This window comes from Paroedura picta, chromosome 3 (assembly GCF_049243985.1).
Source record: "Paroedura picta isolate Pp20150507F chromosome 3, Ppicta_v3.0, whole genome shotgun sequence".
NCBI lineage: Eukaryota > Metazoa > Chordata > Lepidosauria > Squamata > Gekkonidae > Paroedura > Paroedura picta.
The window spans coordinates 154,641,445-154,669,437 of record NC_135371.1 but is presented as its reverse complement, the minus strand read 5'-3'; the positions used below and the strand labels follow the sequence as shown (position 1 = coordinate 154,669,437).

Here is a 27,993-nt window from a genome sequence, read left to right as displayed (position 1 = left end):
CGTCCTAACGTTCTAGTTCCGCCCCCTCGCCGAGCCACGTGGGGCGGCGAACCACCCAATCAGCGCCTGCCGATGTTTTATGAACTGCCCGGAGAAGCTGGGCCGGGCGGCTGGCTGTCTGGCTGGCCCGCGAGTGCGTTGGCGATGCCCAGGCGCCAGGTGGGAGAGGAAGGGGCGCTCCGGGGGCGCCAGGGGGGCTGTGGCTGGTCGCCCGGGTGGCCTTTGGGGGCGGGGGGTGCAGAAGAGACGTTGCGGCTGCTTCTGGGTGCTGAGCGAGGGCTGGCTGCCTTCAGGGTCGCGGGGGCTGGGAGAGACCCCCGCCCAGGGAGGTTCGGCAGGGTTGTTTTTGGGGTACCGGGCAGTTTACAGGACGCGCGCCTTTGTGCTTGGACACCCCCCCCCCCAATTAAGGGAAAAGCTGCCCAGGAGCGAGAGGCTTCCCTTGGCACCCTAAGCAGAGGGTCTTCATGGGCTGAGACAGGCGTGACTCTGTTCCGGTTTGCAGTGCGAGAGATTTAACAACTCCCTCGCCCTATGCTGTGTGTTTGTGTCCTAAAGCAGGGGTAGTCAACCTGTGGTCCTCCAGATGTCCATGGACTATAATTCCCATGAGCCCCTGCCAGCAAACGCTGGTAGGGGCTCATGGGAATTGTAGTCCATGGACATCTGGAGGACCACAGGTTGGCTACCCCTGCTCTAAAGGGCCACCTGGCTGGCGCTGAAACTGAGCTGCTGCTGGGGTTGAGAAGAGAGGCAGAGAGCTTGGGGAGAAGCATGGCTGACTTTGTTTGTGATGTTAAGGGAAGGGGCAAAGGGAAGCCGGTGGTCCTGTGGGCAAGGAAGCCTAGCTGCTAGAACTGGACTGGGGATGGCAGGTGTAATGCTTCCTGTCGCTTGAGAAGAAGAAGAAGAGAAGCTGGTTTTTGTACCCTACCTTTCACTGGCCGAAAGAGTCTCCAAGCGGCTTACAATTGCCTTCCCTTCCTCCCCCCACATGATGTATCTGAGGAAGTGTGCGTGCACACAAAAGCGCATGCCTTGTGTAAAAATTTGTTGGTCTTGAAGGTGCCACTGGACTATACATTTGTTCCCTCCACAGCATGCACCCTGTGAGGTAGGTGGGGCTGGGAGAGCTCTGACTGGGCTGCTCTGTGAGAACAGGACTGTGACTAGACCAAGGTCACCCAGCTGGCTGCAGGTGGAGGAGCAGGGAGTCTAACCTGGCAAACCAGACTAGAGGCTGCCATTCCTAACCACTAGGCTGGCTTTCAAGGGAAGAGATGCTTTTAAGGGAAGCAGAGAGTAAAAAGTCAGGGACAGCATCTTCTATATTTGATTTTCTGGGCTATATGGTCATGTGCCAAGGCATTTTTGTGGCCGTGGTGAAGCCTCTGAAACCTGTCACTGATGTCGTACTGTGGAATGTACGTTAATACTCTGTCAGCTGAAAGTAGCTGTCAGTAATCCACTGTTACCGACAGGCCTACTTTTTCGGCTGAAATGAGATGATAGATGGAGAAAAAATAGAGGCTGAAAAGTAGGATGAGCGATGTGGCGAAAGTTGGGCAATGGCATGGGGTATGTTTTGAGGGGAAGTTTTTGGTAAGAAGACAGGGTGTGGAAAGGGGGCTGCCTCAAAATCATCTGGCCAAGAGGCAACACAGAAGAAGGAAGGCGAGGTCTTTGCTAATAAACTACTGAGAAACAAGAACCTGGCAAGGGAACAATGGTAGTGAAGCTGAGGGATGGAGGGGTCCTTGAAAAGTTGTGAAAGAAGGACAAACCTTGCAGGCCCTCAAGATACTAAGTGCCCATTGAAGCAATGGGTGGAAAAAAAACAGGAAGGTGGAGTGGGTGGCAAGGGAACACTCTGAAAAAGAAGGATGGAGCAGCCAAGGAGAAAATGGAGGCCAAACCCTCACAAGGGCCTTGGGGTTGGGGAGGGTGGCAAGGGGGGAGGGATAGCCAGAGGTGAGATGCTGGAATACTTTGGGGCTATCAAGTGGGGAGATGGAGTAAGTATGTGAAGTCCCTTCCCAACCCTCTCGTTTATGTATTTCCATAAAATTAATTTCAAAAACTGTAAAGTGCAGCCTCGCAATGGTGGAGGAAACCATACGTGTGTTCTCCTTTCTGCGCAGTGTTTGCCCCTCTGTTCTGATCCCATCATCTACCTGAGGAGGTCATCTTCCCGACATTCGCCCTGAGGCCCAGAATGCCATCTCTGGAATGCTTGTGTGGTCTTGTCGCCTCCTTCCTCCCACCCTGATAACCTTTATTAAAACCATTTCTCCCATGTAGCCTTTTGACTTATCTTCTCTTTCCTAACCAAGGCAGATGTCATTGCATTTGTCTCCAGCATTTTTCTCTCCAGCTTTGCCAAAATTTAGGCTGTGTGCAGAGAAAGCTATGGCTCAGTAAGCTGTTTAGGATCCAGAGCAGTCTCTATGCTTATGCTGTTCCACTAAACCACCATGTGCATTAACCGTATTATACAAAATAACATTTTGAAGTACAAGTCTGCCCAATAGTTAAGAGACATGCATATTGTTTAGGTGGCCCTCAGGTGCAGATTGCCCTATTCACAGCTGTTTGGCTGGCCTGAGCTTTTAGGCTAAGTTCACTCATTAGCACCAACCCACTCTTTGCCATATCAGGCAGGAACATTGCTTATTTTTTATCTCTTTGTGTAAACCCCCCCTCCCCCCATCCCTCCTTATGCCTGGTGGGATTAAAGGTTCCTGCTTTGAACCAAACTCCAGTTCCATGAAGCTGCTTGGAATAATCTCTGTTTATATCTAATATATCTAAACTACACTTTCTGGTTTAAATTCCTGATTTGTGGGAGGGTAAATGAGCTTGAAGTCATTTGGATACTTGTATTGTCTATCATGGAGAACCAGCGATGGTTCAAATTAGGGCTTCTTAACTGCACTTCGCACAAGAAGGGAGAAATCTGCAGGTTCAAGAAATGGCTAATATTCTTCCCACTGTGTGATTTGGTGTGAATTCTGAGAGCATCCCCGGTTTTTGGCATTAGCTTGTTTCATTTATTTGGGCTTTCAGTTTTAAAATTCTTGCTGTCTCCTGGCTTTTAAATTTGTAGATGCTGTTTGTTTTAATATCCTTCTTTCTAAATTGCTTAGCTAGTTTTAATACCTTGCTTTCTTAAATTGGCATGATGCGGTACTTACCTGCATATATTAGTACTGGTGCTGTTAAGCATCTTATTGTTGTGCAAGTATTTCAAAAGTTGTGATAAATGGCTTTTAAATGATCCATTTAGGGAACTTTCAGCTTGAGAATACATCCTTAAAATGAGTTAACAGAATAAGATAGGGCTTTGCTGTCTTGGACCCAGACCTAGAAGCATTTAAAGGGCAGTGTAGGTTTTAGGCCAGAACATAATTTCTGCTAAGTAGACAGTGACCTGGTTCTCATCAGATCTGACCACTGAACAGGGATGGTCCTGGTAAATACTTGGATGGGAGACCACCTACATCACTATGCAAGCAAGGGCAAGCCATTTTCTTGCCTTGAAAGCCCTACAAAGTCTGTATAATTTGTCTGTGATGACTTCATGGTACTTTCACAAAGAACTAGCCAGATTAATTGCTGTTAGTCATAGCCACTAGGTGGCAGCCTTGGGCTTCTAATACACCACTGTAGAGTTTAGTTGTATCCAATAGGAAGTAAAATGGCAAGTTTCTTAAAGTGAATGCAATGCAAAAAAAAAGATTAAGCATGGCTTTATCTTTTGAGTATACTCTTGCGACTCCTGATTCTAAAGGATCATTGTTTATTCTGTCCATGTGCATATTTAGATATTCAGTTAGCACTGAAAACACCGAACTTTTTAATAGATTATCGTTAAATACATTATTGCATGTTACTTGTTGCCAATTTTTGGGGGTTTGAGTATTCATGAAAGCACATTGTCTATATCTACTTAGGAATTATTATTTACAAATTCTGTAGCCTGTCTTACATATTTTTTTTCCATACTATCTTTATTGGCATATACAGTTGTCATTACATAAGGTTAGGATATAAAGTATATAACACAAGTAAAACCTTGTATTTAATAGCATTTCATTTATTCTGGAGAGAAGGAAAGAAACTTCTTTGTCCAGTATTCCCTAATATATCCCAGTTTTTCCAATGGCAAAAATTCAATAGAGTTCTCAGATCTTTTCGTGCTATATATCTTAAGAGGGAAACTCGGTGTCTTAAAAAGCATTTCATTCATTTGAAGAGAAAACATTTCATGGGAGGTTGTTTTCCAGTGTTCCTCCAAATTTCCCAATGGAAAAGCTGGACAAAAGCCATGGATGGATTAAAACAAACAAACAAACAAAAAACTTTTGAGAATGTTTCCAAATCCCCTCCCCCATATTTTTTTCATATCTCTTGTAGAATCAGGTTGCTATTGTCCATATTTGGTGCAAATTGTGGGAAAGAAGGATCTACTTAAATATTATAAAGCATTTTATGAGGGTGAGGGCTCTTCCTAGTTGGAATGCATTACCTTGGAGGGTGGTGAAGTCTCCTTCAGATGTTTTTAGGAAGAAATTGGATGAACACCTTTCAGGAGTGCGAGAAGGTGGGGGGTTGGACTGGATGGCCCTTTGTGGTCTCTTCCAGCTCTGTATGATCCTGATAGAGCTGATAAGCACCCCCTATACACACACACATAATGTGGGCTTGCTTCATGCCTGAGACTGGTCTTAAGACAAAGGCCTGGGGGTAAGGGAGTCCTAGAAATTCACCTGCATTGTCTACTGGTCAGGGTTACAATCAGGATAACTGGTTGCATGAAGATTAGTATGTTTTGGGCCAACCTCATCTGTATGGCCCTGGCAAGCCTGCCTTTGATAGATCTTGGCAGCTAAGGAAGGTTGGCCTTGTTTGGTGTCGTGGTTAGGAGTGCAGACTTCTAATCTGGCATGCCGGGTTCGATTCTGCACTCCACCACATGCAGCCAGCTGGGTGACCTTGGGCTCGCCACGGCACTGATAAAGCTGTTCTGACCGAGCAGTGATATCAGGGCTCTCTCAGCCTCAACCACCTCACAGGGTGTCTGTTGTGGGGAGAGGAAAGGGAAGGCGACTGTAAGCCGCTTTGAGACTCCTTCTGGTAGGGAAAAGCAACATATAAGAACTAACTCTTCCTTCTTCTTAGTTCTTGGGCAGCAGACTACCAAGGAAGTCCACGATGTCCATGCAGAGGCAGGCAATGGCAAACCACCTCTGAATGTCTTGTGCCCTGAAAAGCCTACAGGGGTGATGCCTTCCAGGGACACATTTTTAATGAAAGGGTACCAAACCCTCGTGGAGAACACGTTGTTGGCTGCCTGTGCTTATCATGAACCAGGGCTGCTTTGTTCTTTTTTTTTTTTTAATTCCATTGCTTGGTCACAGAATCTATATTTCTTCTGTGCACAGATATCGGCAGAGGATTCTACGGAGAGACGGAGACCACCGTTCTAAATGGCTCTGACCGGGAAGGAAAACACACAAGGGGTCCCGCCCCTTCCAGGCCAGTATGTGGAGCTGGGGCCGAAAGAGCGTCCCTTCAGCAGCAGCAAGATCCCAATTCTCTCAAAAAGCCAGCTTCCATCAGAGCCGAAGCAGCTGCCGCAGGTGAGCGAAGCAGTGACCCCCTGGCTTGTTCTGTCATGGGATGGCTCTACAATACCTGTGCGATGCATAAGGTTCACGACAGCCTCCCAGTCATGCACTGTAAAAAGAAAAAGGAATGCCAGGCTCTTGTGGTTGCTAGTAAAAGCATAATCTACCTGCTAAACATCTGCTGAAGACTGGGAGATGGACCCCTATATCAGGGTTATAGCTCTTAAAAAGCATGTCTTGTGATTTCTGTGTTTTCGAGAACCTAGTTATGCAGGAAGTTTTGCCATGGGCTATGTCTGCGTTCCCTACTCACTGTGAGTCCCTGCTGGGATCTTGGTTCCCAAGTGCGTGAGGGTCCCATCCAGATAAGGATTGCAGCATGCAGGGGGAAAGGGACTTCAGCTTCCCCCTGCATTGTTCTCCCAACCTGAACGCTGCTTGCTCCTTGGAGGAAACCTGTGTGTGCCCCAGTAGCTCCCAGAAGAGCAAATAGCAGAGTTTGGGGGACTTTTCAGGCCAATAAAATGGCCTGGGACAGAGGAGCCTGAGGACCTTTCCCTCTGTGTACCACCATCCTGATCTCAATCAGGGGCCCCACATGCTTGGCACGGAGTTCTCAATGCAAGTCTCAGTGAAAAGTCCTCACAGTGGGCCTGGGAAGGTTGTGTGCAAAAGCTTAGCTTGCTGTTCAGCTCCTAGACTCAGTGCCTCTCGTTTCCTTCCGGTTTGGTCGCTCAGGCCCGTAACCTGAGCCCAGAGGGTGGCCGGCTGGTTTTCAGAGAGCCCCCTTAAGTTGGTTGCTATGAGACTTTTTTTGTATTTAGCATAACTATTTTGTTAGGTGATTAATGGTATAAATTCTTGACGGTTCTCTGACACTGTTGGATGAATGTATTGATTACTGTGCAGGTTGCCTGACAGTGCTTGATGAATGAATGGATACCGTGCGCTTGGATCAGTCTCGCAGCCAGCCCTGTCCAAAAGTTATTGGGGACTATGACAAAACAGATGCTTCAGTGGTGCTCACGCTGCGGCTCACAGAGAGCCACAAGGGCAGGTCACATCAGCCCAAACAGCTGCGTTGGCTTCCATCCCTGGCAGAAGAAGGCCTGTGTCTCAGGGAGGGATGCGCTGGTCCTGCAGTGGCCCCTGTTGCAAGGTGGGATCCACTCGCAAACCACAAACCCTTCCAGGCAAGGGCCTAGCCGATGCTCCTGGAACATGGGGCAGGTGCTGCAGAGGACAGTGGCGCTCCAAAGAGCCAGAGGTGGCAAGTCAAAGAACCACTTAGGGCTCCTGAGACACTGGTTGAGTGTCACTTCTAGACTTGTTCTTTGGAATCGGTGTTTCCATGCAGGGGGCACTGTGTAAGCGTTCTGTTTCCTCTGCTTTTATTACTTAACCTTTCGCCCCAATTAAGTGGTTCACAACGTTGTTCTCTCCTCCTTTTTATCCTCACAACAACTGTGAGGTAGGTGAGGCTAAAAGAGTAACTAATCCAAGGTCACCCAGTAAGTTTCCACAGCAGGGAGAACAGCTGGTTTTTAGCTTTTCCCTGCCTGAAGGAGTCTCAAAGCAGCTTACATTCACCTTTCCTTCCTGCCCCCCACAACAGACACCCTGTGAGGCAGGTGAGGCTGAGAGAGCTCTGAGAGAACTGGGTGACCCAAGGTCAGCCAGCTGGCTGCATGTGAAGGAGTGGGGGATCAAATCCAATTCTCCAGATTAGAGGACACCATCCGTTATCACTACAGCCTGCAGTGGGTATTTGAGTGTGGGTCTATATTCCCCAGGCTTTTGCTGTGATGAGGATTACATCCATCGGGGAACTTTGGATCTTTGGACAGCTTTGGACTGGTGTGTCCCCTTTCGTATTTTGGCTGCCCTTTATTGAATGGGGACATAATCTTGAGACATACAACCGGTCTGAGTAAACTCCTCTTGTTGTGCTCTCCAGGCACACTCGTCCGCTGTGAAGACCAAAGGGCTCAAGATGTCCAAGGCGTCTTCTGTCGGCGTTCCAGTTCTGGAACCAGCAGCCGGGCTGCTCTCCAAGGGCTGTCCCAGAGAGCCTCTAGGGGAGATGCAGCTGAGCGTCTCTGGTCAGCGGAATGTCCTGGAAGGTGGAAATGCAAGTGGCAAAGGTATCAGTCCCTTTATGTTCTTAAAACAGTGAAGCATGCTGAATTTTGATTAATCATAACATTTGTTGAATTGTTCCCGTGAAATCTGTGAACTTTGTATTCCTCCCAAAGGCGGGGAAACCCCTCCCCTCCGTGGCTTCAACATTCTCGGATGTGAGTCTGTAAGTGGGACTGATTTGCTTGATGGGGCTGAGCTGGAGAGCTTCCATCTCTTCCCACCATCCAGTTTTGAGGACATCTCCAGGCAGGGCTGGGATTCAATTTCCGGTTCCTAGGCACCTGTGTTTAGAATCATAGAGTTGGAAGGGGCCATGCAGGCCATCTAGTCCAACCCCCTGCTCTATGCAGGATCAGCCCTAACCACCCTAAAGCATTTAGTTGCCGGGGCTTTTGTGCAGCTCCCTGTGCTACTCATATGAGGCTGTGTTCTCTCTCATAGAAGCCAAAGCAGTGGAGTTTGTGCCTGACGCCGAAGCCCTTGCCAGCATCTTGTCCAACACAGGGCTCTCTAACCTTGTGGTCAGTGCAACCCACAAGCCCAGCCTGGCCCGGCGGATGCCTCTGCATGGGAATAGAGTATGTTCAGCCAGCAGTGGGGTAAGTCTCCTCGATGTGCATGGGTGCAGCTATGTGTGTATTTTGTGTGATGTTCACTTGTCAGTCAAGTTGACTTGGAGAACAGCAGTGGTCTTCAGGCTATGCTTTGTGACTCCCAAGTGGCTTACAAGCCCTTATGGAGCCACCATTACTTTTCTGGCTTTAGAGGGTCTAGACCAGGGGTGGGCAAACTGTGGCCCTCCAGATGTCCGTGGACTACAATGCCCATGAGCCCCTGCCAGCATTTGCTGGCAGGGGCCCATGGGAATTGTAGTCCACGGACATCTGGAAGGCCACAGTTTGCCCACCCCTGGTCTCGATTTTGTTGCTTTTCTTTTATGCTGGAAAAAGCAACAGGACAGCCTGGCAAAGAAGTAAGTCCCTTGGTGGCGGAGAGAGTTTTTCCATGGCTGTTTGACTTGATCTGCACTGTGGTCCATGTTTCTGATGCAGGCTTTCTCAGCCAGGGTTTCATGATGGTCTTGGAAGGGTTTGCTGAATGGGTAGGAGTTAATTAATTTTTTTGTAGATTTAATTTTCTTCTGTTAAACGTTTATCAAGAAATGTGACCATATATGGTTATGTTGCCCCGCCCCCCCTCTCCCAAAATGGCCAATGATGGGCCTGGAGGGGGTGGGAAGGGGAGGGGCCTTGGGTGGGCATGTCCACAGCTATGCTTCCCAACCATATGCTGCATAATCCCGCCACTTCTGGGGTTTCTTGAAGCCTGAAAAACGTTTCGGGGGTCTCTCGATGGTAAAAAGCTTGAGAAAGGCTGTGTGTTTCTGATCCTTCACTCTCTTGCTCCCATGGTTCTGGCCTTGATACAGGTGAAGTCATAGTTCTGGCTCATTGTCATTCTGTCGCAAGGCTCTGATGTCACCTGGCTTCTGTCAAATGCTTGCAGCTTAAGTGGCACCTAGGCAGGGTGGGGTCCTGTGTCTGGAAGGGCTGGAGAACATTGTCTCACAGGCTTCCCCTCTGCCTTAAGGAATGTGACAAAGGTAGATGATGCTCATGCTGCTGTTACAGGGTGTTCTTGTGCCTGGCCGCTGCCCCCCTTGAGCCAGGTTTGTCTCCTACAGCATAAGAAACCACTGACAGCTTCCTTGTTTCACTCAATGGTAAGAACAACCACCATGATGAACAGAAAGGAAGCTGTGCTAACATTTGCTGAGCATCATGTGCAGGGCCAGAGCATGCTGACAGAGCAGCTGTAGTAAAGGAGATATGAAAACCATAATCTTTACGCAAATGGATTCTCTGTCCTCCTTTCTAGTCTGGTCCTTGGAACAGGAGCAAAGAAACTGGAGGGGGGGCTCTTTTCTAGAGGTGGTGTTTTTTGCACTCAACACCTCTGATTTCCCTGTAGATAGGCCGAGGCTCCCTGTATTTAGGAGCTACTGCAGTGAATCCTGTCCGCCCGTCCCATCTTTCCAGATCCGCATCAAAAGGTACCGAAGCCTGGGATTTCTTCTGGATGTTCGGGGGTGGGGTGGCTGGGCTGAATAGTGCCCTAGGTCAGGGAGAGTCAACCTGGGGTCCTCCAGATGTTCATGGACTACAATTCCCATGAGCCCCTGCCAGCGTTTGCTGCCTTATAGCAGGGGTAGCCAACTTGTGGTCCTCCAGATGTCCATGGACTACAATTCCCATGAGCCCCTGCCAGCAAATGCTGGCAGGGGCTCATGGGAATTGTAGTCCATGGACATCTGGAGGACCACAAGTTGACTACCCCTGCCCTAGGTCTCCCTGCGGCATCTTCGGTGTTGCAACTCAGTAGAAGCCCCTAAGCTGCTCTGAGGGTTGTGGAAGTGAAACTGAAGAACCTTCCTCCTCCTCTTCTGTCCCTCCATCTCCTCCCCACGACAGATGTGGATCGCCCTCAATCCGGTAGTCTGGCACTGAATGCCCAGCAGCTGAAGGCACTGTCTACCACCCTTGGGAACCTGGGTCCTCGGGTGAGTGGCAGGTCATTGTTCCTTGTTTGCTGACCAGCAGATGGCAGTGTTGAGGAGAAATGCGGGGTTGGGGGTGGGTGGGATGACTTTTAAAAGGCTGGGCAGCCTCGGATTCATCCCACAGCTACCAATGCCATTTTGGAAGCAGCTGTCGTCCTTCAAAAATTGATGGGAGGCTCTAATCCCAATTGGGTGTGTGGTGGACCCAGGAGCTCTCATTCCCCCCCCCCCATGGCAGTTTTAGCCCCCGAAAAGGCCTGGGAGAGGGGTGCAGATGACAAGAACATCTTGGAGCTGCCTTGTATCTGATCTGAATTGGAGCTCACAGCAATATCTATTAATTAATTAATTATATTTATATACCGCCCTCCCCAAGGGCTCAGGGCGGTTTACAGGAAACAGGAAAAGATACAGATAACATACGGCAACAGGTGATAACAGTAATAACATTATAACAATCATAACTTAACATGATCATAACAATAACATTAGAAAATAGAAACTGCAAGACCCTCAGCTCAACTCTTACTGGGACCCTGTGGGTAAGGCCGATTAGTGTCAAGTCGTAGTGGTGGGGGGGGGGGGGGTTGGGGGCCCATTGGAAGCGATGGCTTGGGTTGACCTCAACCAAATGCCTGGTGGAGGAGCTCCCTTTTGCAGGCCCCGTGGAACTGTTGGTTCTGTCTCCGTCTCCGTCTCCGTCTCCGTCTCCGTCTCCGTCTCCGTCTCCGTCTCCGTCTCCGTCTCCGTCTCCGTCTCCGTCTCCGTCTCCATCATCTCTATCTCTAATCTGCTTCTAAACTGACATTGGCCGCTATGGGGTGGACCTGTGACCATTGCTGTGTTTAGTTTGGCTCTTTGAGACTAATGCTTCTTTAAAAGTTTGCTTTGGGGCTGCTGGTCTCTGCTTACAGCTGTTGCTAAGTAAGGCTCCCTTGCCCTTAACAGCAGCTATGCTCAGTGGATACCGTCTTCTTTCAGAGTCACATAGTGTGTCTCCATTCCAATGCTGGTTCAGAGTAACCCTCCATTCGTACTATTAGCAAGGTGGAGGGTTATGATCCCAAGCTAGTTCTGCGTGGTGGTTCTGCATGTCTGTGCTCTCCCTGTGTGTGTCTTGAATCCATTGCTCTTCTGTCTCCTGATTTTCCCTGTCTTGGAGGAGCAGGTGTGTCAATACCACAGTCAGTTCCTGTCTTAGGCCTCTGGCCATAGTGGGTAACACGGAAATTGGGTGAGGGCTTGAGAGAACGGAGGCTTCTACCGACGTATTTAAAAATATTTCTTTATTCACTATCCAGGAGTGCAGTTTTTTTTTTAAGTGGTTCTTTGTGACTCCATCTAGAGAGACAAATATTTGGAGGAGGGGGATTCAGAAAGGCTTTCTTCTTTTCTGACTGAGAACTTCGTGGCACGGAGAAACTCCCCTGGAAGACTTCCTCTTTAGGAATGACTGAAATCCTTTTTAAAGATGTTGCTTCACTCTTTCATGAAGTTTAGCACGTTTGCATTTTTTAAAAATCCATCTGTAGCGTTAGGTAATGGTGACTCTTGAGTATAGTGAACTTATGTGAGATATTTTCAAGCATATGTTTAAATGTGACAAATGTTGTCCATAGTGAACGCGATATGTGACAATACACTACTAATAGTGTAAAAAACTGTTTCTGAGTCTGGTTATCTTTAGCTTTTTATTTCCATTGGCAAAAGCTCAGATTCATTAGCTAGGGCAGCATAGCAAGTTGCAATCTCTTTAGTACTGTGGGTGTTTTTGATTTTGATTACAGAAAATGAAGGCAACATTACTATTGTTTAAATATGCCATTTACATGCTACCTAAGTTTATAACGCATGTATACTGTTAGAATCATCCATCCACATAATATATTTCTGATAAGGGCTTGGAGGAGGAGTGTGTCTCATGGTTTAAGTGCCACTCAACGCTTAATACCCACTCAGGGTGGCTGACCCGCCCCTGAGTGCCTTCTCTTCCAACTGGCTTGCCTGTCTGTCCAGAGGCCAGCCAATTGCCTTCCGTCCCCCACCTGACCACCCCCTCCTCCTTCCAGTTCCTTTTGAGGCTCAGAGGCTGCAGATCCTTGCTGCGTGAGAGCTGCCCCTGCTGGTGAATTCCATAACAGCTGCCTGAAGCTTTTCCAGGTCCCGAGGGGAGGTGGAGGCTGTCCGCAGAGTTCTTCCGCTCCACCCCCCCTAATCTACTGCCCGTTGTATTCCTGAATACAATGGGCTTGGCCCCTAGTCGAATCATAAGACTTGGACTGGGGTCATCTATTCCAACCCGTTGCACAATGCAGGAACTCACAATTACCTACCCACCCACAGTGACCCCAGTTTCAAGCCCAAGTTATCCACCCACCAAGCCGTAAAGTAAGTTTAAAGCAGTAAGGTAAGTTTAGGTTTGATAAAGAAGCACTGTGTAAATTCAAATCTTCCCCTCCCAATTTCGTTTTTTCCAGAAAGTTCTCCTACAAATTAAACAGAAAACTACAAATATAAACAATCTTCACCTCTAGTGATGGTGAAATCTGGGGATAGCTATGCCTAAGCTAATGGTCCCAAATCTGTTTGGTACCCCTTTGTCCAGTTGGCACACTTCTCTGTGGGACTGCCTTGCCCTGTGAAGGCAGTCCCACCTGGGCTGGTCCTTCTGTCCCCCAGAATAGTGCTTGTAAGCGGCAGCCCCCTTGCTTCTCTGACTGTCTGACTTCTGCATCAGGTGGAGGCAAAGGACAACCAACCAATGGAGAACCTGCAAGCAGGGAAGTGTCAGGATTCAGCTGCCAGGCCCAAGATGGAATGTCTGAGCAGCAACACTGAGGCTGCTAATGGGAAGCAAAGGTGAGGTGAACTGAACAATGAGGGGAGGGGACTTCAGTTGAACTCATAATTCATTTTGAGGTCTGTTACCATGGTTTTCCAAACTCATCAGGATGGGGGAGAATCCCCGCCTGACTCCTGGTCTGCCTTCTTTTATTGCTTCCCAATTCTTCCTAATCTAGGGAGCCTCAGCCAGCTTGTGTCAGATTGTTTTCCAGATGGAGGTATTCATTACTGGTGGCAATTGGGTGGATCCCCTGCAGCATAAAAGGATACTGGAGGCTAGTTCTTGCTGCATACTGAGGAGGAGGCTTGGACCCCTCCCCTTCATCCCACCCTGTTTTGTAATTGTGTCTTGCTGTCTGTTCTCAACTAGCGACACAACTGGCAGTCAGGTGACCCCAAGAGCCTCACGGACAGGTGAGTAGCAGTGTTTTTGTCTGCTGTTTAGATACATGATTCACCATATCTGCTTGGTGAAGAATCCTGAAAGCACAAAGAATTCTGAACAGGGGCTGAATGAAGTCCAATAAATATAACTAGTAAACCAATGAAAAAAGTTGACTCTTGTCTGTTTTTCTTTTTTCTGATTTATTTGTAGTCTTCATCAAAGCGCCGCCCGGTAACAACCGCTTTCAAAATATTTTCCTCAGTGGCAAAGACTTCAGGAGAGGTCTAGTAGACCCTGGAGTAAACTTCAAACAGTGCACGCTTAAGTTCTCAAAGTTGGTATCATGAAAAATACCTACAAACCATGACTTATGATTTTCCAAAGTTCTGTTCCCAAGGGGGGAACCGCTTTCAGAATGGCAAACACCCTAAGTAGAAACAGAGCATTCTAGGGTTGTGTGCTTTGGTGCAGTTTGGCCGCCTCGGTGATCACCGAAGCCTTAAGCAGTGTGTAGGTGGCCAGCGGTGTGGAGTGGAGGGGTGACGGCAGTGGTGGTGTGCTAGCCGGCAGCCACATGCAGGCACCGAGCTCTGTGTGTGGCCGCCAGCTGGTGTGTCTCCGCCGCCACCCCTCCTCACCGTGCCGTGGTGCGCTGAAGCGTGCAACCCTAGTGTTCACTGTTTGAAATACTTCAGGGTCTACTAGACCTCTTCTGATGCCTTTGCCACTGAGGAACATATTTTGAAAATGGTTGGTACCGGACAGTGCTTTGGCGAAGATTACAAATAAATTAGAAAAAAAGAAAAACAGAACAGTCATCTCTTTTCATTGTTCTACTAGTTATATTTATTGTACTTTATTCAGGCCCTGTTCAGGATTCTTTGTGTTTTCTGTATTTATACTGAAACAAGCTGCCTGATTGTTTTTTGTATCTCTTAGGTGTAGAATCTTGGCACAAAGACTTGCTTGTAGATATCAATTAAAAATGGATTGTTAGAGTTCATTTGCATTTCAGTAACCCTGGGATGAAGCTTATTTTCTCTCTCTTTCTCTTTAATTGAAGATTCTGTTCTATTACCATTCAATGGCTACAGAAAAGTCATGAGCACTTCAGCTTGAAGCATGCAAATAGAGCACCATTCAGTAATGTTTAAGCACAGCCTTGGAAGCCTTCTTTTGAATGCAGCTCTTGATTCGGTTTGGTGCGGAGCCTGAATAGGTTGGCTAATGGCCGTCCGTGATAAACTTCTTCTCTTGGTGTTCCAGAAGAAGAGTTTGTACCAGATCCAGCTGCCAAAGCCAGCATCTTGATGAACATCGGAGTGAGCCATTCAGCCCTTGGGACTGGCAGCAAGCTGAGTCTGGCCAGGCGGGTCCCGATAAAAGACGTTCGAAAGCCGCCCATTTGTGGCAGCATCAGGGTGAGCAGCATTCAGCAACAGAGTTCTGGATGTCTATGAATTATCTCTCGGCATGTTCCTGTGGTCACCCCAACAAGGGGCTGAACGTCTGCAGAGCCCAAGTCCTGTCCTAGACTTCTGCAGGGTGGACATATCATCTCCCTCATCTGCTTCTTGTGGTGTGATCTGTGGCTAAGTAGGCAAGGAACTGTGGCAGCCATAAGCTTAGGACCCATAACCACTGGGTACGGGAACTGGGTTAAAGGTGGCAGCTAGCTTGATCCAGCTTCTGGGAATGGAGCACTCCTACAAGGGCCTTCTAACAGGCTACTGAGTGTGAACTAGGAATGTCAGTGTGGAGCATGGCTTCCTCTTAAGTGGCTGAATTTGTTATAGAACAGTGGAATGGAGATTTTGCAGGGGTAGGGGGTGTAGGCAACCTTGCCTGGAAAAGTCTCCAGCTGGTTTCCAGCTGTCAACTCACAGATGTTGTCAAAAGGATGGCTTCTGAGTGTTAGAAGCATCCTTGGTCTTAAAAAATATTGTAGGTGAACATTAGAATGCTGTTTGCTTTAGAGGAGGGGCTCATGAGAATCAATTGGGGGGCCTGGGGGGCATGATTGGAAGTGTTCGCCGGCCATTTTGGGTTGTGGATCACCAAAAGGGCAAATAAATGGCCTCTAGATCAAATCTAGCCCAAACTCTCCCTTGCAGTGAAAATGACCAAGTGGAGGCTCTCGTACCTTGGTCACATTATGAGCAGACGAGAGTCCCCGGAAAAAGACCATGAAGCTAGGAAAGGTTGAAGGAGCTGGAAACTTGTCCGGGGATGGCTCAGTCTTGCTGCTCTTGTGTTTTGGCACAAGGGCCAGACATTGTGTAGGTACAGCGACGCTGTGCTCGGTGCACACAGACTCCCCCACCCTCCGGCACCCCGTTTTCTGGACACGGCAGCCTTTCACCGCTCCCCTACCAAGTAGCTTCCTAAGCAGCTTCTGCTTATTGAAAAGCTGTGATGTGAGGGTTGTTCTCAAAGCAGCGTACCTAAAAGAAAGGTAAGGCGAGGCATCCGAAGGCCTAAGACGAGAGGAGCAGAGAAGAAATGGCATTTCTCATGAGCCTAGGCTTAGAGGCCTGCTTTAGGAAAGGACTTTGGGGAACGTTCCGGGACGTGGCTTGCTGCCCTTGACAGCTGGAAGCACTGATAAGTTATTTCCCCCTCCTATACTAGGATGAAAATGCATCTCTTCCAGGCTACCGGATGAGTGCTCCCCCAACAGCAAAGTTTGGCCGTGTCTCCTGCCGGTCCACCCAGGGCCTTAAAGGTACAAACGAAAGAGCTCTTGCTGTGTGAATTTAAGGAGGCGTGTTTATTCTTAGGGGATATATGGGGGGATTGTTTTCCCCTGAAACTTTCTGACTTCTTTCTTTTTCCCCTTGCAGGTCTTGCGGAGTCGGGGGCTTTCGGAGGGCAGCTGCCCGTCACACCTGGCAACAGGTGTTCTGTGGCGGATTACTCCCTGAGTGGGCTGGCCAGGAGAGTTCCTGTCGTGCAGCCGCAATCCACGGTTTGTGCCTGGGGAAGAAGATATGGTGGGGGGGGGGGGGAGTGGCTTGGCCCCACAGGCTGTGCTCAAACTGGGGTTGCAGGGTGGGTGGGAGGGAGGGGGTCAGCTCCCTGCTGTTCCATTTCCTGGCCCAAAATGGCCCTGGTGTGGAAGGTTTACTTTCCCCATTTGCAGGGGCTACACATGCAGTTCATCAGTATACATGCAGCTCCCTCCAATAGCATCCAAGCTGTCATTTTGGGGTCGGGGAAGCAGTGGGGGTGATGTGGGGAAAGCTGAAGTCCCCTTTCCACCCCCCCCCTCTGAGTCATGGCTCTTATCCAAGGTGAGTTCCCAGGAGCAGGTATCTGGATCTTCTGAGATGGGCATGTTGCCGTCCGAATGCTACCACTCTCTTACTGGCCAGGGCAGTCATAGATACTCATTGGGTGGCTGTCATTAGCCAGAATGCCCTTTGTTTCATTCTTGAAGCCTTGCCTCTTTCTGTACTCCGCCACCACCGAAAAAGCAAACAAACACCCCCCCCCCCCCACACACACACAAGGCGGTGTTCTGAGTATTTTCTCCTTTTTGGTTCAGCATTTCAACCCATGGAGATGTAACCGTGCACTTCCCTCCTCTTGCACTGCTAAGCGGCCAGCTATCCAGTGCCTGACAGAGACGCCACAGGTGGGTTTGTGGACGGACCACAGAGTTTTGAGAGGCCAAGTCCTCCTTTGCTAAAAAGCATTTAAAAGGCCCATTAAAAGGCCTAAATGTTGCTTAGTGATGGCAGGAAGCGGCTGCTGTGTGACAAGTAGGTTAAGGGAGGAAATCTGCATTCTGAGGTCTTCAGTTCCCCCTTGATGGTACTGATTCCTTTAAGGGGGGGGGCACGGCCTGCAGGGGATTAGGGTTTATAATTATAGTTATATTTATGTGATTAACATACCGCCCTTCCGCACCGGCTCAGGGTGGAATACGTCAATAGGAATAACGATCATATAAACTAATTAAAAACATTAAAAACCATTAAAATTACATCTCACAATCAGAATTCCATTCCGCAGTGTCATCAGTGCAGTGATAATGATCTCTGACGTAGAGTCATATTTGATGTTCTCTGGAAGTTTTTCTATTGTGGGGGGCAATTTGATGTTCATGCCACGATGGGGGGTCAGAGCAGTGCTCTCACTTGCCATGATGTGCAAAATCCTGAATCTGCCTGGCCGAGACCAGGTCAGTGTACAAAAGTTAAATTCCATATCTGCTTCTTGTTTATATCTCTGATAGTTAAGAGCAGGGGTAGTCAAACTGCAGCCCTCCAGATGTCCATGGACTACAATTCCCATGAGCCCCTGCCAGTGTTTGCTGGCAGCGGCTCATGGGAATTGTAGTCCATGGACATCTGGAGAGATGCAGTTTTGACTACCCCCGGTTTAGAGAGTGGCAGCTCATGAAACAGAACATTTATTACGGGTATGCTTTTAATGCAGGGTTTGTTTTTTTTTTTTTGCAATTTGAGAAGTCACTCGCATTGTACGGGGAGCTTCCTCATGGTTGACTTCGAGGCCGTATGTGTCACTTCCAATGTTGTATGAGCACATAGTGGAACAGGCTCCTGGAACTTGCGTCTTGTTACCTTCACTAAAGGAATATTTGATGGCAGGACTTAGGAAGCAATCTTGGGCTATGTGATGGTTGGGCCTTAGGTCTAGACCAGGCAGGGGTGACAGGCCTGAAAGGCCAGGTCGTGGAGGGTAGAGAGTCTTGGCAGCAGCCAAGGCTCTCTGTCCTCCAAGACCTGGCCCCAAGTTAACGTTGGCACACAAAACATTGACCCACGTCCTCTTGTCCTTTCCAGACTAAGTGGATGGGTGGGGTCACCCCACGATGTACGGGCCTTGTCAGCTCCAGAAAAGATGGGAGTCCTGTACGCTGGGTGAGTGTCCAGGTGGAACTGGGTTGATGCTTTCAAGTGTGCTTCTCTTGGTGACTCTGCATGTTGGCTTGAGCGTGTTGTTTGAGCTTCCATCTAAGAAGGCCTTTTATGAAGCTTCTGGGTGGCTGTTAACTCTTTCTGGGAGTGCTATGACAAATCCTTTAAAAACTGTGGGAGTTGTTTGCTGCCAAAAGGGAAGTGAAAAGCAGACCTCGAAACGCTGATACCTGGACAGATCTGGCAGTAGTCCAGGCACTCCGGCTTTCTTCCACGGCCTGCGTTGGCCAAACCTTTTCAGTTGTGGGTGTGATTTGTTGGGGCTTATTTAATGTATGAGCCTCTTGTGGTGCAGAGTGGTAAGCAGCAGACATGCTGTCTGGAGCTCTGACCATGAGGCTGGGAGTCTGATCCAGCAGCCGGCTCAAGGTCAACTCAGCCTTCCATCCTTCTGAGGTCGGTAAAATGAGTACCCAGCTTGCTGGGGGTAAATGGTAATGACTGGGGAAGGCACTGGCAAACCACCCCGTATTGAGTCTGCCATGAAAACGCTGGAGGGCGTTACCCCAAGGGTCAGACATGACTCGGTGCTTGCACAGGGGATACCTTTACCTTTATTTAATGTACACTGAGAGGTGTCTGCAGCATTACGCTTGCAAAAACTGCCTGTGGAGACCTGAGGAAACTGAGGTCAGAATACTGTGAAATCCCTTCCCCTGCCTGCCTTCTGCAAAGCCTCGAGAAGGTATACCTGATCTATTCCCAGAAAAGGATCTGTTAATTTTTAAAAGAATTATATTTAACCAAAGTGAGCATTCAAGGTACAAAACTGCTCCATCTGCAGAAGTCAGAGCAGGTCTGGCTGGAGTAGCCTTTCTGCTGATAGATCATTGGCGGTTTATGATTTCCTATTGTAATTTAAAATGTCATCTGGATAGCAGAGATTAAATTTATGCAGAATTCTGACTTGTGGTTTAGCCGGTGGGCTTTTATAAGCTGCATTTATTTAATTTGTACCCTGCTTTTCTTCCTTGATCCGGGGACCCAATGCAACTTACATCATTTTCCTCTTCCATTTTATCCCCAAAACAACCCTGTGAGGTAGGGTAGATGGACTGTGCAGTTGGCCCAAGATCACCTAATCAGGTTTCCATGGCAGAATGGGGATTTGAACCTTGTCCTTCCAGTTTCTATCCTGGCCCTGCAACCACTGCACCTCCCTGGCTCTCTAATCGGCACTTGTCAAGATCAGCAGGCAGTTTCTAGGCGAGGAAGGGGATGCTTTGCTTTCTCCCTCGTCTTCCTTGTTCACATTCCATTTGTGATGTCAGCTGAATGGGGGGGGGGACACCAGGCTGCCAGCCTGACCTCTTCCTTTCCCCACAGGAGAAGATTGCAGTGCGCCTCTTTAACGATGGTCTAGAGGCATCGGCAAAGAAAGTGCCCCCTACTCGTGTCATCCCCTCGGGCATGGGGAAGCTCCAGGTATGGAATGGGCAGCAGGGGCCTGGCTTGAGTGGGCAGCAGGGGACTGTTCTTTTCTGGTAGCTGTTGGCCCCCAGCATGAGAATTAAGTAGCTGCCAGGCCTCTCCTGCAGAGTTAAGCTTGCTGGGAAGCCTAGATCCATAAGCAAAGAGTCATTGCTGGGTGGAGGGGAGAGGGCTGGGTTCATGAAGGTTCTTGATTCCAGATGAAGGGTTAGAAGAATGGGTCTAGGCAGTAAAGCAGACTTGTAAGTGGGAGGAAGTTAGGGGAAGATCGTGTCCTGCCTGCAAAGCAAGCCCTGTACTAGACCGCACCTGGCACCAGACAGAGTGATCTGTCCATGTCTGAATTGCTGGTAAACAAACCTGTCTCCTCAGTTGAACGTGTTGTTTCTGTGCTCTGCACGGCCACGATGGAGCTCCTTGCAGAATAACCCAGCCCTTGCCTTAATCTCGCTCCTTGCAGTGGGAAGGAAGGAGAACACCCGAAACTAATTGGTGACTGTTCACAAGATGAGACCCTGCAAAAACTGCACAAGATTTTTATGGAGTCGGAGTATAGGGTGCTGGACATTTGACACGCGCTGGTTAAAAATCTCTTTTGGAGCCACTTTTCCTGGCCCTTCAGTAAGGGAGGAAGGCATTCTGTTGGTAACTGATGCTTAAAATGGGGAATTTAAAGATGCACGAGGTCCATAAGCCAGTGTGGTGTAGTGGTTGAGCAGTGACCTCTAATCTGGGGAACTGGGTTTGATTCCCTGCTCCTCCTCCACATGCAACCAGCTGGGTGACCTTGGGCCAGTCCCAGTTTTCTCAGAGCTCTCTCAGCCTCGCCTACCTCACAGGGTGTCTGTTGAGGAGAGAGGAAGGGAAGGCGATTATAAGCCCCTTTGAGACTCCTTTGGGTACTGAAGAACGGGGTACAAAACCCCCAGCTCGTCGTCGTCTTCTTGGGTGACTCATTGGCTGTAAAGGCACAAGAGGGCAGAGTCCGGCCAGGGGGAACCAGCTTCCTAGAGGGCTTCAGCCAGGAGCAAGCAGGACCAGGTGTGGCTTTTCTGCAAGCAAATGCAGGAGTTGTTTGGATCAAGCTTTGCAGTGGGGCGTGGGGGGACAATTGGAGTCTGTTCACCTTCCTCCTGTACAGCCTCAAGGCTTGCTTGAGTGCCTTGATGGCCATTGGGGCCCTGCTGTGCAGGTGTGCCCTGAGCGGCCCCTACCCAGCTGGAAAAACTGCAAAATGCCCAGGCTGAAGGATGACGCTGTCATTTCAACATGCTAGCATTTAGAAAGGCCATAACAGATTGTGTGGGATCTGAACTCTTCACATTTGGTTTTGTTGGACGAAGAGCTTGCTTCTTATACCTTGGTTTTCATTATGCAGAGGAGTCCCAAAGTGCCTTTCAAGCACTGTCTCCCCACAACAGACACCTTTCCTCTCCCCATAACGGACACCCTGTGAGGTAGGTGGGGCTGAGTGAGCTTTGAGAGAACTGCTTTCTGAGAACAGCACTATGACAAGCCCAAGGTCAGCCAGCTGGCTGCAGGTGGAGGAATGGGACTCAAACCTGCTTTTCCCAGATTAGAGCAGTCTTCTGCTCCTAACTATTAAATCACGCTGGCTCTCTAAATATGTCCTAGAGGTCCAAAGATTTTCAGGAAGGCCATACAACTGCATAATTATTGAATGGATTAAATCCTGGCACAGAGTTCATTCAGAAAGGAGAGGTGTGTTTCTTCAGAGCAAGCCCATCTAGCTTTCCAGGTTGCAGAGGAGTAGCCTTGCTACCTCCCCACCTCGGTGTCCTGTTCCCTCCTGTGACTCCTCTCCCTTCAGCCCTTGCTTTAAAATATCCTGGTCTGAGAATGGCTAGGAAAGAAGTTGCAATCATGCCAACTATCAGTGAATATCCTAGTTGTTGGAGTGTGGGGAGGTTTAGAGACAGAAGGATTCTCTGGTTAAGACAAGAGATTCACAGTAGGCAGGGGGTGCATAACTTCAAGATGTCTTGTAGCAAGCAAATAACTATAGTGCGCTGCCACCATATTGCAGCTAAGCCGTGGCAACCCTAAGGCCGTGGAGGGCTTTCCTGTGATACGGGAGGAGCAGAGGTGGTTTGCCATTGCCATCCTCTGTGCAAGAACCCCAGTCTTCCTTGGTGGTCTCCCATTCTAGTACTGACTGTGGATGACCCCGCCTCGCTTCCAAGTTCTCATGAGCTTGGGCTAGTCGGCTTATTTGGCAGCTGCAGGGAGCAAAGCTAAGCCTGAGGTTGGTCAAAAGTTAACGGCTGCTCTTCTCGCTGTCCCGCTTCCAGCGTATTGAGTTCCTGGCCCGGCTCCTGCAGCAGGAAGTTGACGGTGGTGTCGATGAGGTGACCCCCTCGCTGGGAGAACTGCACAAACTGTTGGTGGTTCACTGCTCCCCTGCTTCAGAGGCTCCTGAGCCTGACCTCGTCACCACGCCTTCACAGGCGGCTACCCCAGAGCTTGGCAAGCAGGCAGCTGTCTCAGTTGCTGCTGTGGCAGCTGTGCCCAACACGACCCTCACCTCCGCCAGCTCACAGCCGGTCTGTTCCGGCCCGTCCGTGTGCTCTCTCGGGCCTTCTCCATCCTGCGCTGACAGTACAGGTAAGCCTGGCTGGGTCGCCTGGAAGGAACTCAGGAGGGTGAGGGAAGGCTAGAGTATTCTCCACAGCCTGCATGGAATGTAGCCCAGAATTTCCCTCCCCAAGAAGCTTTGTTACTCTCTTGGTGGTGGCCAAGAAGGGCCAAACATATTGCAACTACTATCCAAACAAAGCTTGAGAGGCCCCTAGGCAGGAACATTGGGTCTTGTTTGCAGGCAAATATATATGCATACCTAAATCTAATGTTACAAAAGGGCCACTGTCTTGGAGGATGACTTTTTCCTCCCTATGTGGTGTTTAACCTCCAGTCCAGGAGGCTCTGGATTCTGAGTCTGCTCAACCAGGAAGCTCACTGGGTGGAAGCCCTGAGCCAGGTAGTTCCCTCCCGTGTGGTTGAAATGATAAATGGTCTGGGCTCTATAAGAGTGCAATTTATTGAACAGTATAAAGTGCATAATTGACACGGTTGCATATAAAAACGTGCTGTTATACTTTGGAGCACTGGAAGCCCTAGTTTTCTCTAAAACCTGCAAATAGAGAGAGCTGCAAATTGATATGGGTATCTTGGGTTTTTGCCCTCTGAGAAGCAAGGGGGAACAGCTGAGAGTGGAAGTTTTATAATAAGCGGAATTATTTTGGTCTACAGTATGGAGGATCCAGATGCGCCAATTGCAAAGTGAACCCTGACCTCCAGCTGTTTATCATGCATGCCTTTGTAATGGCGAGGGGGAAAACTAAGTGTATCCTTGACACTGCATAATTGGGGCTTGTGTTATTTGGTTTTAACTGAAAATGTTTCTATGTTTTGAAGCCTCCGTAAACCATGAGGAAAGGCAGCGTACAGAAGTTTAGGTAGATATATCTACTGCATACATATGAGCTAGCATTATCCAAATGTGGTGATCTCTTGTCTTTCATGAAAACCCTCATAATAGTTCTTAGAAAGCACCTTGTGTACTAAAGCATTTAACTAATTCCAGGAGGCTGTGTCTCATAGTCCCCCCCCCCCCCACACAGACAATGCTCTCCAAAATTTTGAATTTTTCCTGTAAGGCTGAGGAAGAGATCCCCAGAAGCGAGAGGGAGAGAGAAGAGGACTGTCTTTCCCCAGGTCATCTAGTATAGAGTGGAGACTGCTAAGGAAGTATGGGGAGCAAAGTGTAGGTGCCCCTGACATCAGCACAGCCTGGCCTTCCATGGTGTGGCGTTCACGCTCTGTTCTCTCCCATGTCTAGGAGTTACTGCTGCCTCTTTCTCCGTGGCCCATTTCAAGCGACGTCTGGAAGATCTGCTGGAGGCAGCTCAGCGTTTCCACGAGGACTGCCTGAACGACGAGTGTGCCTTCTATACATCCCGCGTCACCCCCTTCACCCAGCCTTTAGCGCCACGGTGCAAGGAGCCTGTAGCGAAACTGCTGGATGCTCAAGATGCTATGGTAAGCTGGAAGCCCCTTGATGCTCTCCAGCCTGTGCAACAATGGAGCTACTTTGCTCCAGCATGGGGAGCCTTCAGGTAGATAACAGGCAGCTACTTTCCAAGTAGGAATTCACTGTGGTATTTCATGGGGCCACGTGACAGACGATGGGAGTGGCTTATGGAAGTGGCACATCTTGGTAGTTCTGGCTGCTCGATAAATGGGTCCACTTACAGCAGGGGTAGTCAAAACTGCGGCCCTCCAGATGTCCATGGACTACAATTCCCATGAGCCCCTGCCAGCGAACGCTGGCAGGGGCTCATGGGAATTGTAGTCCATGGACATCTGGAGGGCTGCAGTTTTGACTACCCCTGACTTAGAGCAATAGGCTACACTTCCTTACCTGAACATTAGTCATTAGCCTGGGAGGAGTGAATTAGGAAGGAATTAGAGCATGAACACCCTGTTATGCTAGGCTAGATTTAGGAGCCTTTAACGGAATGGAGCACAGATGTCAGCTGTGTGGACCTATCGTGTGGACCTGCAAAATTTCTCCTTTCATTCAAAAAGTCACAGGTAGAGATACGGTTGCGGGTGGGTAGCAGGATCTAGTAATAGTACCAGGAGAACAAAACTCAAGCCTAGTAGCTCCTTAAAGACAAACACAACTTTCCAAAACTCATTGTGAGCCAAGGCTTGCTTCATCAGATATAAATAGAATGAAGATTCTTTAGCCGTTATGCTTGTCAGAGGGTTGGGAGGACCAAGTGGAGTCAGGATTCGTAGAGAAAATGCAAAGCAGAATCAGCTTGGTTAGAGCTAGGAGATGAGCAGAACTGGCGAACACAGAAAATGAACATCTGTAATGAGATAAGAATCCTGTGTCACCTATTCAGCCAAGGTCAGGTGGGGAGTTCATGGTCCTAAGCCAGGGGTAGTCAACCTCTCATGAGCCCCTGCCAGCAAAAACTGGCAGAGGCTCATGGGAATTGTAGTCCACGGACATCTGGAGGACCACAGGTTGACTACCCCTGTCCTACTAAATGAATTCTAGTTCAGCAGTTTCACCTTGCAATCTCCCTCTGAAGCTTCACTGCAGGAAAACTGCCACTCTTAGGTCTGCAGCAGAATGTCCTAGAAGATTAAAATGTTCTCCCACTGGATGACATTCCCACATGTGTCCGTTAGACCAGTGGTCCCCAACCTTTTTTTGGCTGGGGACCGGCAGGGCGACGGCCGCGCCCGCGCATCTTGCATGTGTGGCCGCGGCCGCGCATCATGGACGCGCGGCCAAAATCGCGCGTGCGCGGTACTTTCACGCATGCGCGATTGCGGCCGCGCAGCATGCATGTGCGGCGTGGCCCTGATTCCTTCTCCCCGCCCTCCCACAGTAAGAAGCTTCCCGGGCCACAAGCTTGCGGCCTGGGAAGTTTTTTACTGTGGGGGGGGGGCGAGGAGAGGGAACCGCGGCCCAGCACCGGGCTGCGGACCGCAGGTTGGGGACCACTGCGTTAGACTTAAAGGTATGTAATTAGGAGGACAGTGTGCAGGCCTCTTGAAACTTGGGTAGAAGATGGTGTTGGAGTGGTGTGGTGCTACCCTAGTACATCATAGAACCATAGAATCATGGAGTTGGAAAGGGACCTCATAGGTCATCTAGTCCAATCTGCTGTACTGTGCAGGACACTCACATCCCTATCGCTCATCCACTGTCACCTGCCACCCCCTTGAGTCTTTACAGAATCAGCCTCTCTGTCAGATGGCTATCCAGCCTCTGTTTACAAATTTCCAAAGATGGAGATGGAGAACCCACCACCTCCCAAGGAAGCCTGTTCCACTGAGAAACCGCTCTAACTGTCAGGAACTTCTTCTGGATGTTTAGACAGAATTTCTTTTGAATTAATTTCATCCCATTGGTTCTGGTCTGTCCCTCTGGGGCAAGAGAGAACAACTCTGCTCCATCCTCCATATGGCAGCCTTTTAAATACTTGAAGATGGTTATCAGATCCCCTCTCAGTCGTCTTCTCTCCAAGCTAAACAGACTAAGCTCCTCCAACTTTTCCTCATACGTCTCCAAACCCCTCACCATCTTTGTTGCCCTCCTCTGGACACGCTCCAGTTTGTCTACATCCCTCTCCAACTGAGGTGCCCAAAACTGTGAACACAGATGAGAAGTAGACTTTTCCTGTATTTCTGTGGTGATATTCAAGAAGGTAGTCCCAGCAGCTTCTAACACTCCCTCACACTAGCAGGAAGCCCATGCTTTTTGTGAGCATGCCTCTGGACAGCACATCCCTAGATGCGTCAATGAGCCTCTCTTTTTTGCCAACGTGCACCCTCAAGTCACACCTCTTTTTAGTATGACAAAACCATATTTCAAGCTGCCCTTTTGACAGCAACAGTGTAACACAGCTCAGGGCAGCAAGGACATAAAAGAAGACGCTGCCCTTTGTCTTTCTAACCTTGTGCCACCATGAACTAGCTGCAGGTAAACAGAGTAGCAGCATTGGCACGGTGGGGCAATGGAGATGGGGGAGTCAGAGGCCAAAGCATGAGGACCATTTTATTTGACCCAGGTGAGGCATGGCATTCACTAAGAAAAAGTGGGAGGTCCAGAGTGTGCTGCCTGGGCATCCTGCTTCAGCGTCTTGTGGACCATCCCCTTTTTAGGTATGCAGAGAGGAACAGGTGTTTGAGCCTGTTAAATCTGGCATCTCAGTGACTGCTTCTTCTCTTCACCCACCAGCACTTTATCCCCATCTCTTCACCTCGGTCTCCATTCACGGAAGCAGAGAGGGCTCCACCCCTATGATGGCCTGAGTTCGGGACAAGGTGGGACCACCAGCACCAGGACTGTGCCTCCTCACCGATTCGCCAGGTTGAAGGGTCCTCCCTGTAGTTCCGCTGCCCTTGGAACCTTCCTCCCTGCCAACAATTCTCCCTGGGATTCCAAATCTCCGTGACTTGATTCCCTTTTTTGGGGCGGGAGAGCCAGGGACCGAAATGCCTTCTCCCGTCTGATGAAAGCATTTAGGGTCCTGTAGAAAGGGCAGTTGTTGGTTGTGAGAGAGACTCTGCCCCTGGGGAGAGGAGGCAGGACAACTAGCCCCGTGTCTAACGGTAGCGTTGTAAAAAGCTTATTTTCAGAAGACACAAATAAAAATTTAACTGTTACAAAAAGAATCACGGTGTTCTTTGCTAATAAGACTGAGCTGATGATTCATGTATCTGTTTCCTGGCTTCCTTGGCCTGATGGAAGACATGCCCCTTTTACAGCTGAGCAGGGGTTTCTTCAACTCACGTGAGTTCATAAGAAGCTCTAGACCAAGCTTTATTTTAATATATGCCTCACCCTATTCCTGTAGGGCAGCCACGGGCCTTACCCCAGGAAAGAGGCCGTGCCTTGAAGAAGAATGGGGGCTTCCTGTCCCTTGAGTTTGGGAAGGAACTTGGTTGAAGTCCAGAACGAAAAGCAGGCCAGAGAACATAAGATTAGGCAGTGAGCAAACGGCTTGCGAGCCCTGGGCTGGCAGTAAGTTCAGCAGGGCTTTGGGTCTACTGAGGAGGAAGCGAGGAGCCGAGTCCAGTGGATTAGCCGCCCCTGCTTGGTGGGTTCAGCTTGATCTGACAGAAGAAACGGGCCTTTTTCCAAATGGCACGGTGGCTTGGGGTAGTAGACTCACGTTTTATGTTTTTCTCTTCCACTTAGCTTTGTGCATCCAAGACTAGTTCCCCTCCTGTTACCCTTGTTAATGGCTCTGCTGTTTTCATATCTACAGCTGCCCCCGCACCTAGAATCACAGAGTTGGAAGGGACATCCTGGTCATCTAGTCCAACCCCCTGCACTATGCAGGACACCCACAGCCCTATCGCTGAAAGTGCAACCTGCCACCCCCTTGAATCCTCACAGAATCAGCCTCTCTGTCAGATGGCTACCCAGCCTCTGTTTAAAAATTTCCAGAGGTGGAGAACCCACCACCTCCCGAGGAAGCCTGTTCCACTGAGAAACCGCTCTGA

General features: G+C 49.2%; 1 protein-coding gene across 3 annotated transcripts; it reads left to right on the top strand.

Annotated features, from left to right (window-relative positions):
- Positions 1–20: 20 nt before the first annotated feature.
- TROAP (trophinin associated protein) lies at positions 21–27,159 on the top strand. Of its 3 annotated transcripts, none has more exons than XM_077328781.1 (17): positions 21–159; positions 5,445–5,642; positions 7,588–7,774; positions 8,214–8,371; positions 9,744–9,825; positions 10,244–10,332; positions 13,070–13,191; positions 13,547–13,590; positions 14,831–14,982; positions 16,193–16,286; positions 16,405–16,529; positions 17,109–17,198; positions 18,373–18,450; positions 19,834–19,932; positions 22,251–22,563; positions 23,798–23,997; positions 26,723–27,159. In XM_077328781.1, the coding sequence occupies exons 2-17, from the start codon at positions 5,490–5,492 to the stop codon at positions 26,786–26,788; spliced, it is 2,052 nt and encodes a 683-aa protein (XP_077184896.1). In that variant the 5' UTR covers positions 21–159; positions 5,445–5,489; the 3' UTR covers positions 26,789–27,159. The 3 variants fall into 3 exon arrangements, with proteins under 3 accessions (XP_077184896.1, XP_077184895.1, XP_077184897.1); XM_077328780.1 differs by having other exon boundaries at positions 14,828–14,982; XM_077328782.1 differs by lacking the exon at positions 18,373–18,450 and having other exon boundaries at positions 14,828–14,982.
- Positions 27,160–27,993: the final 834 nt, after the last annotated feature.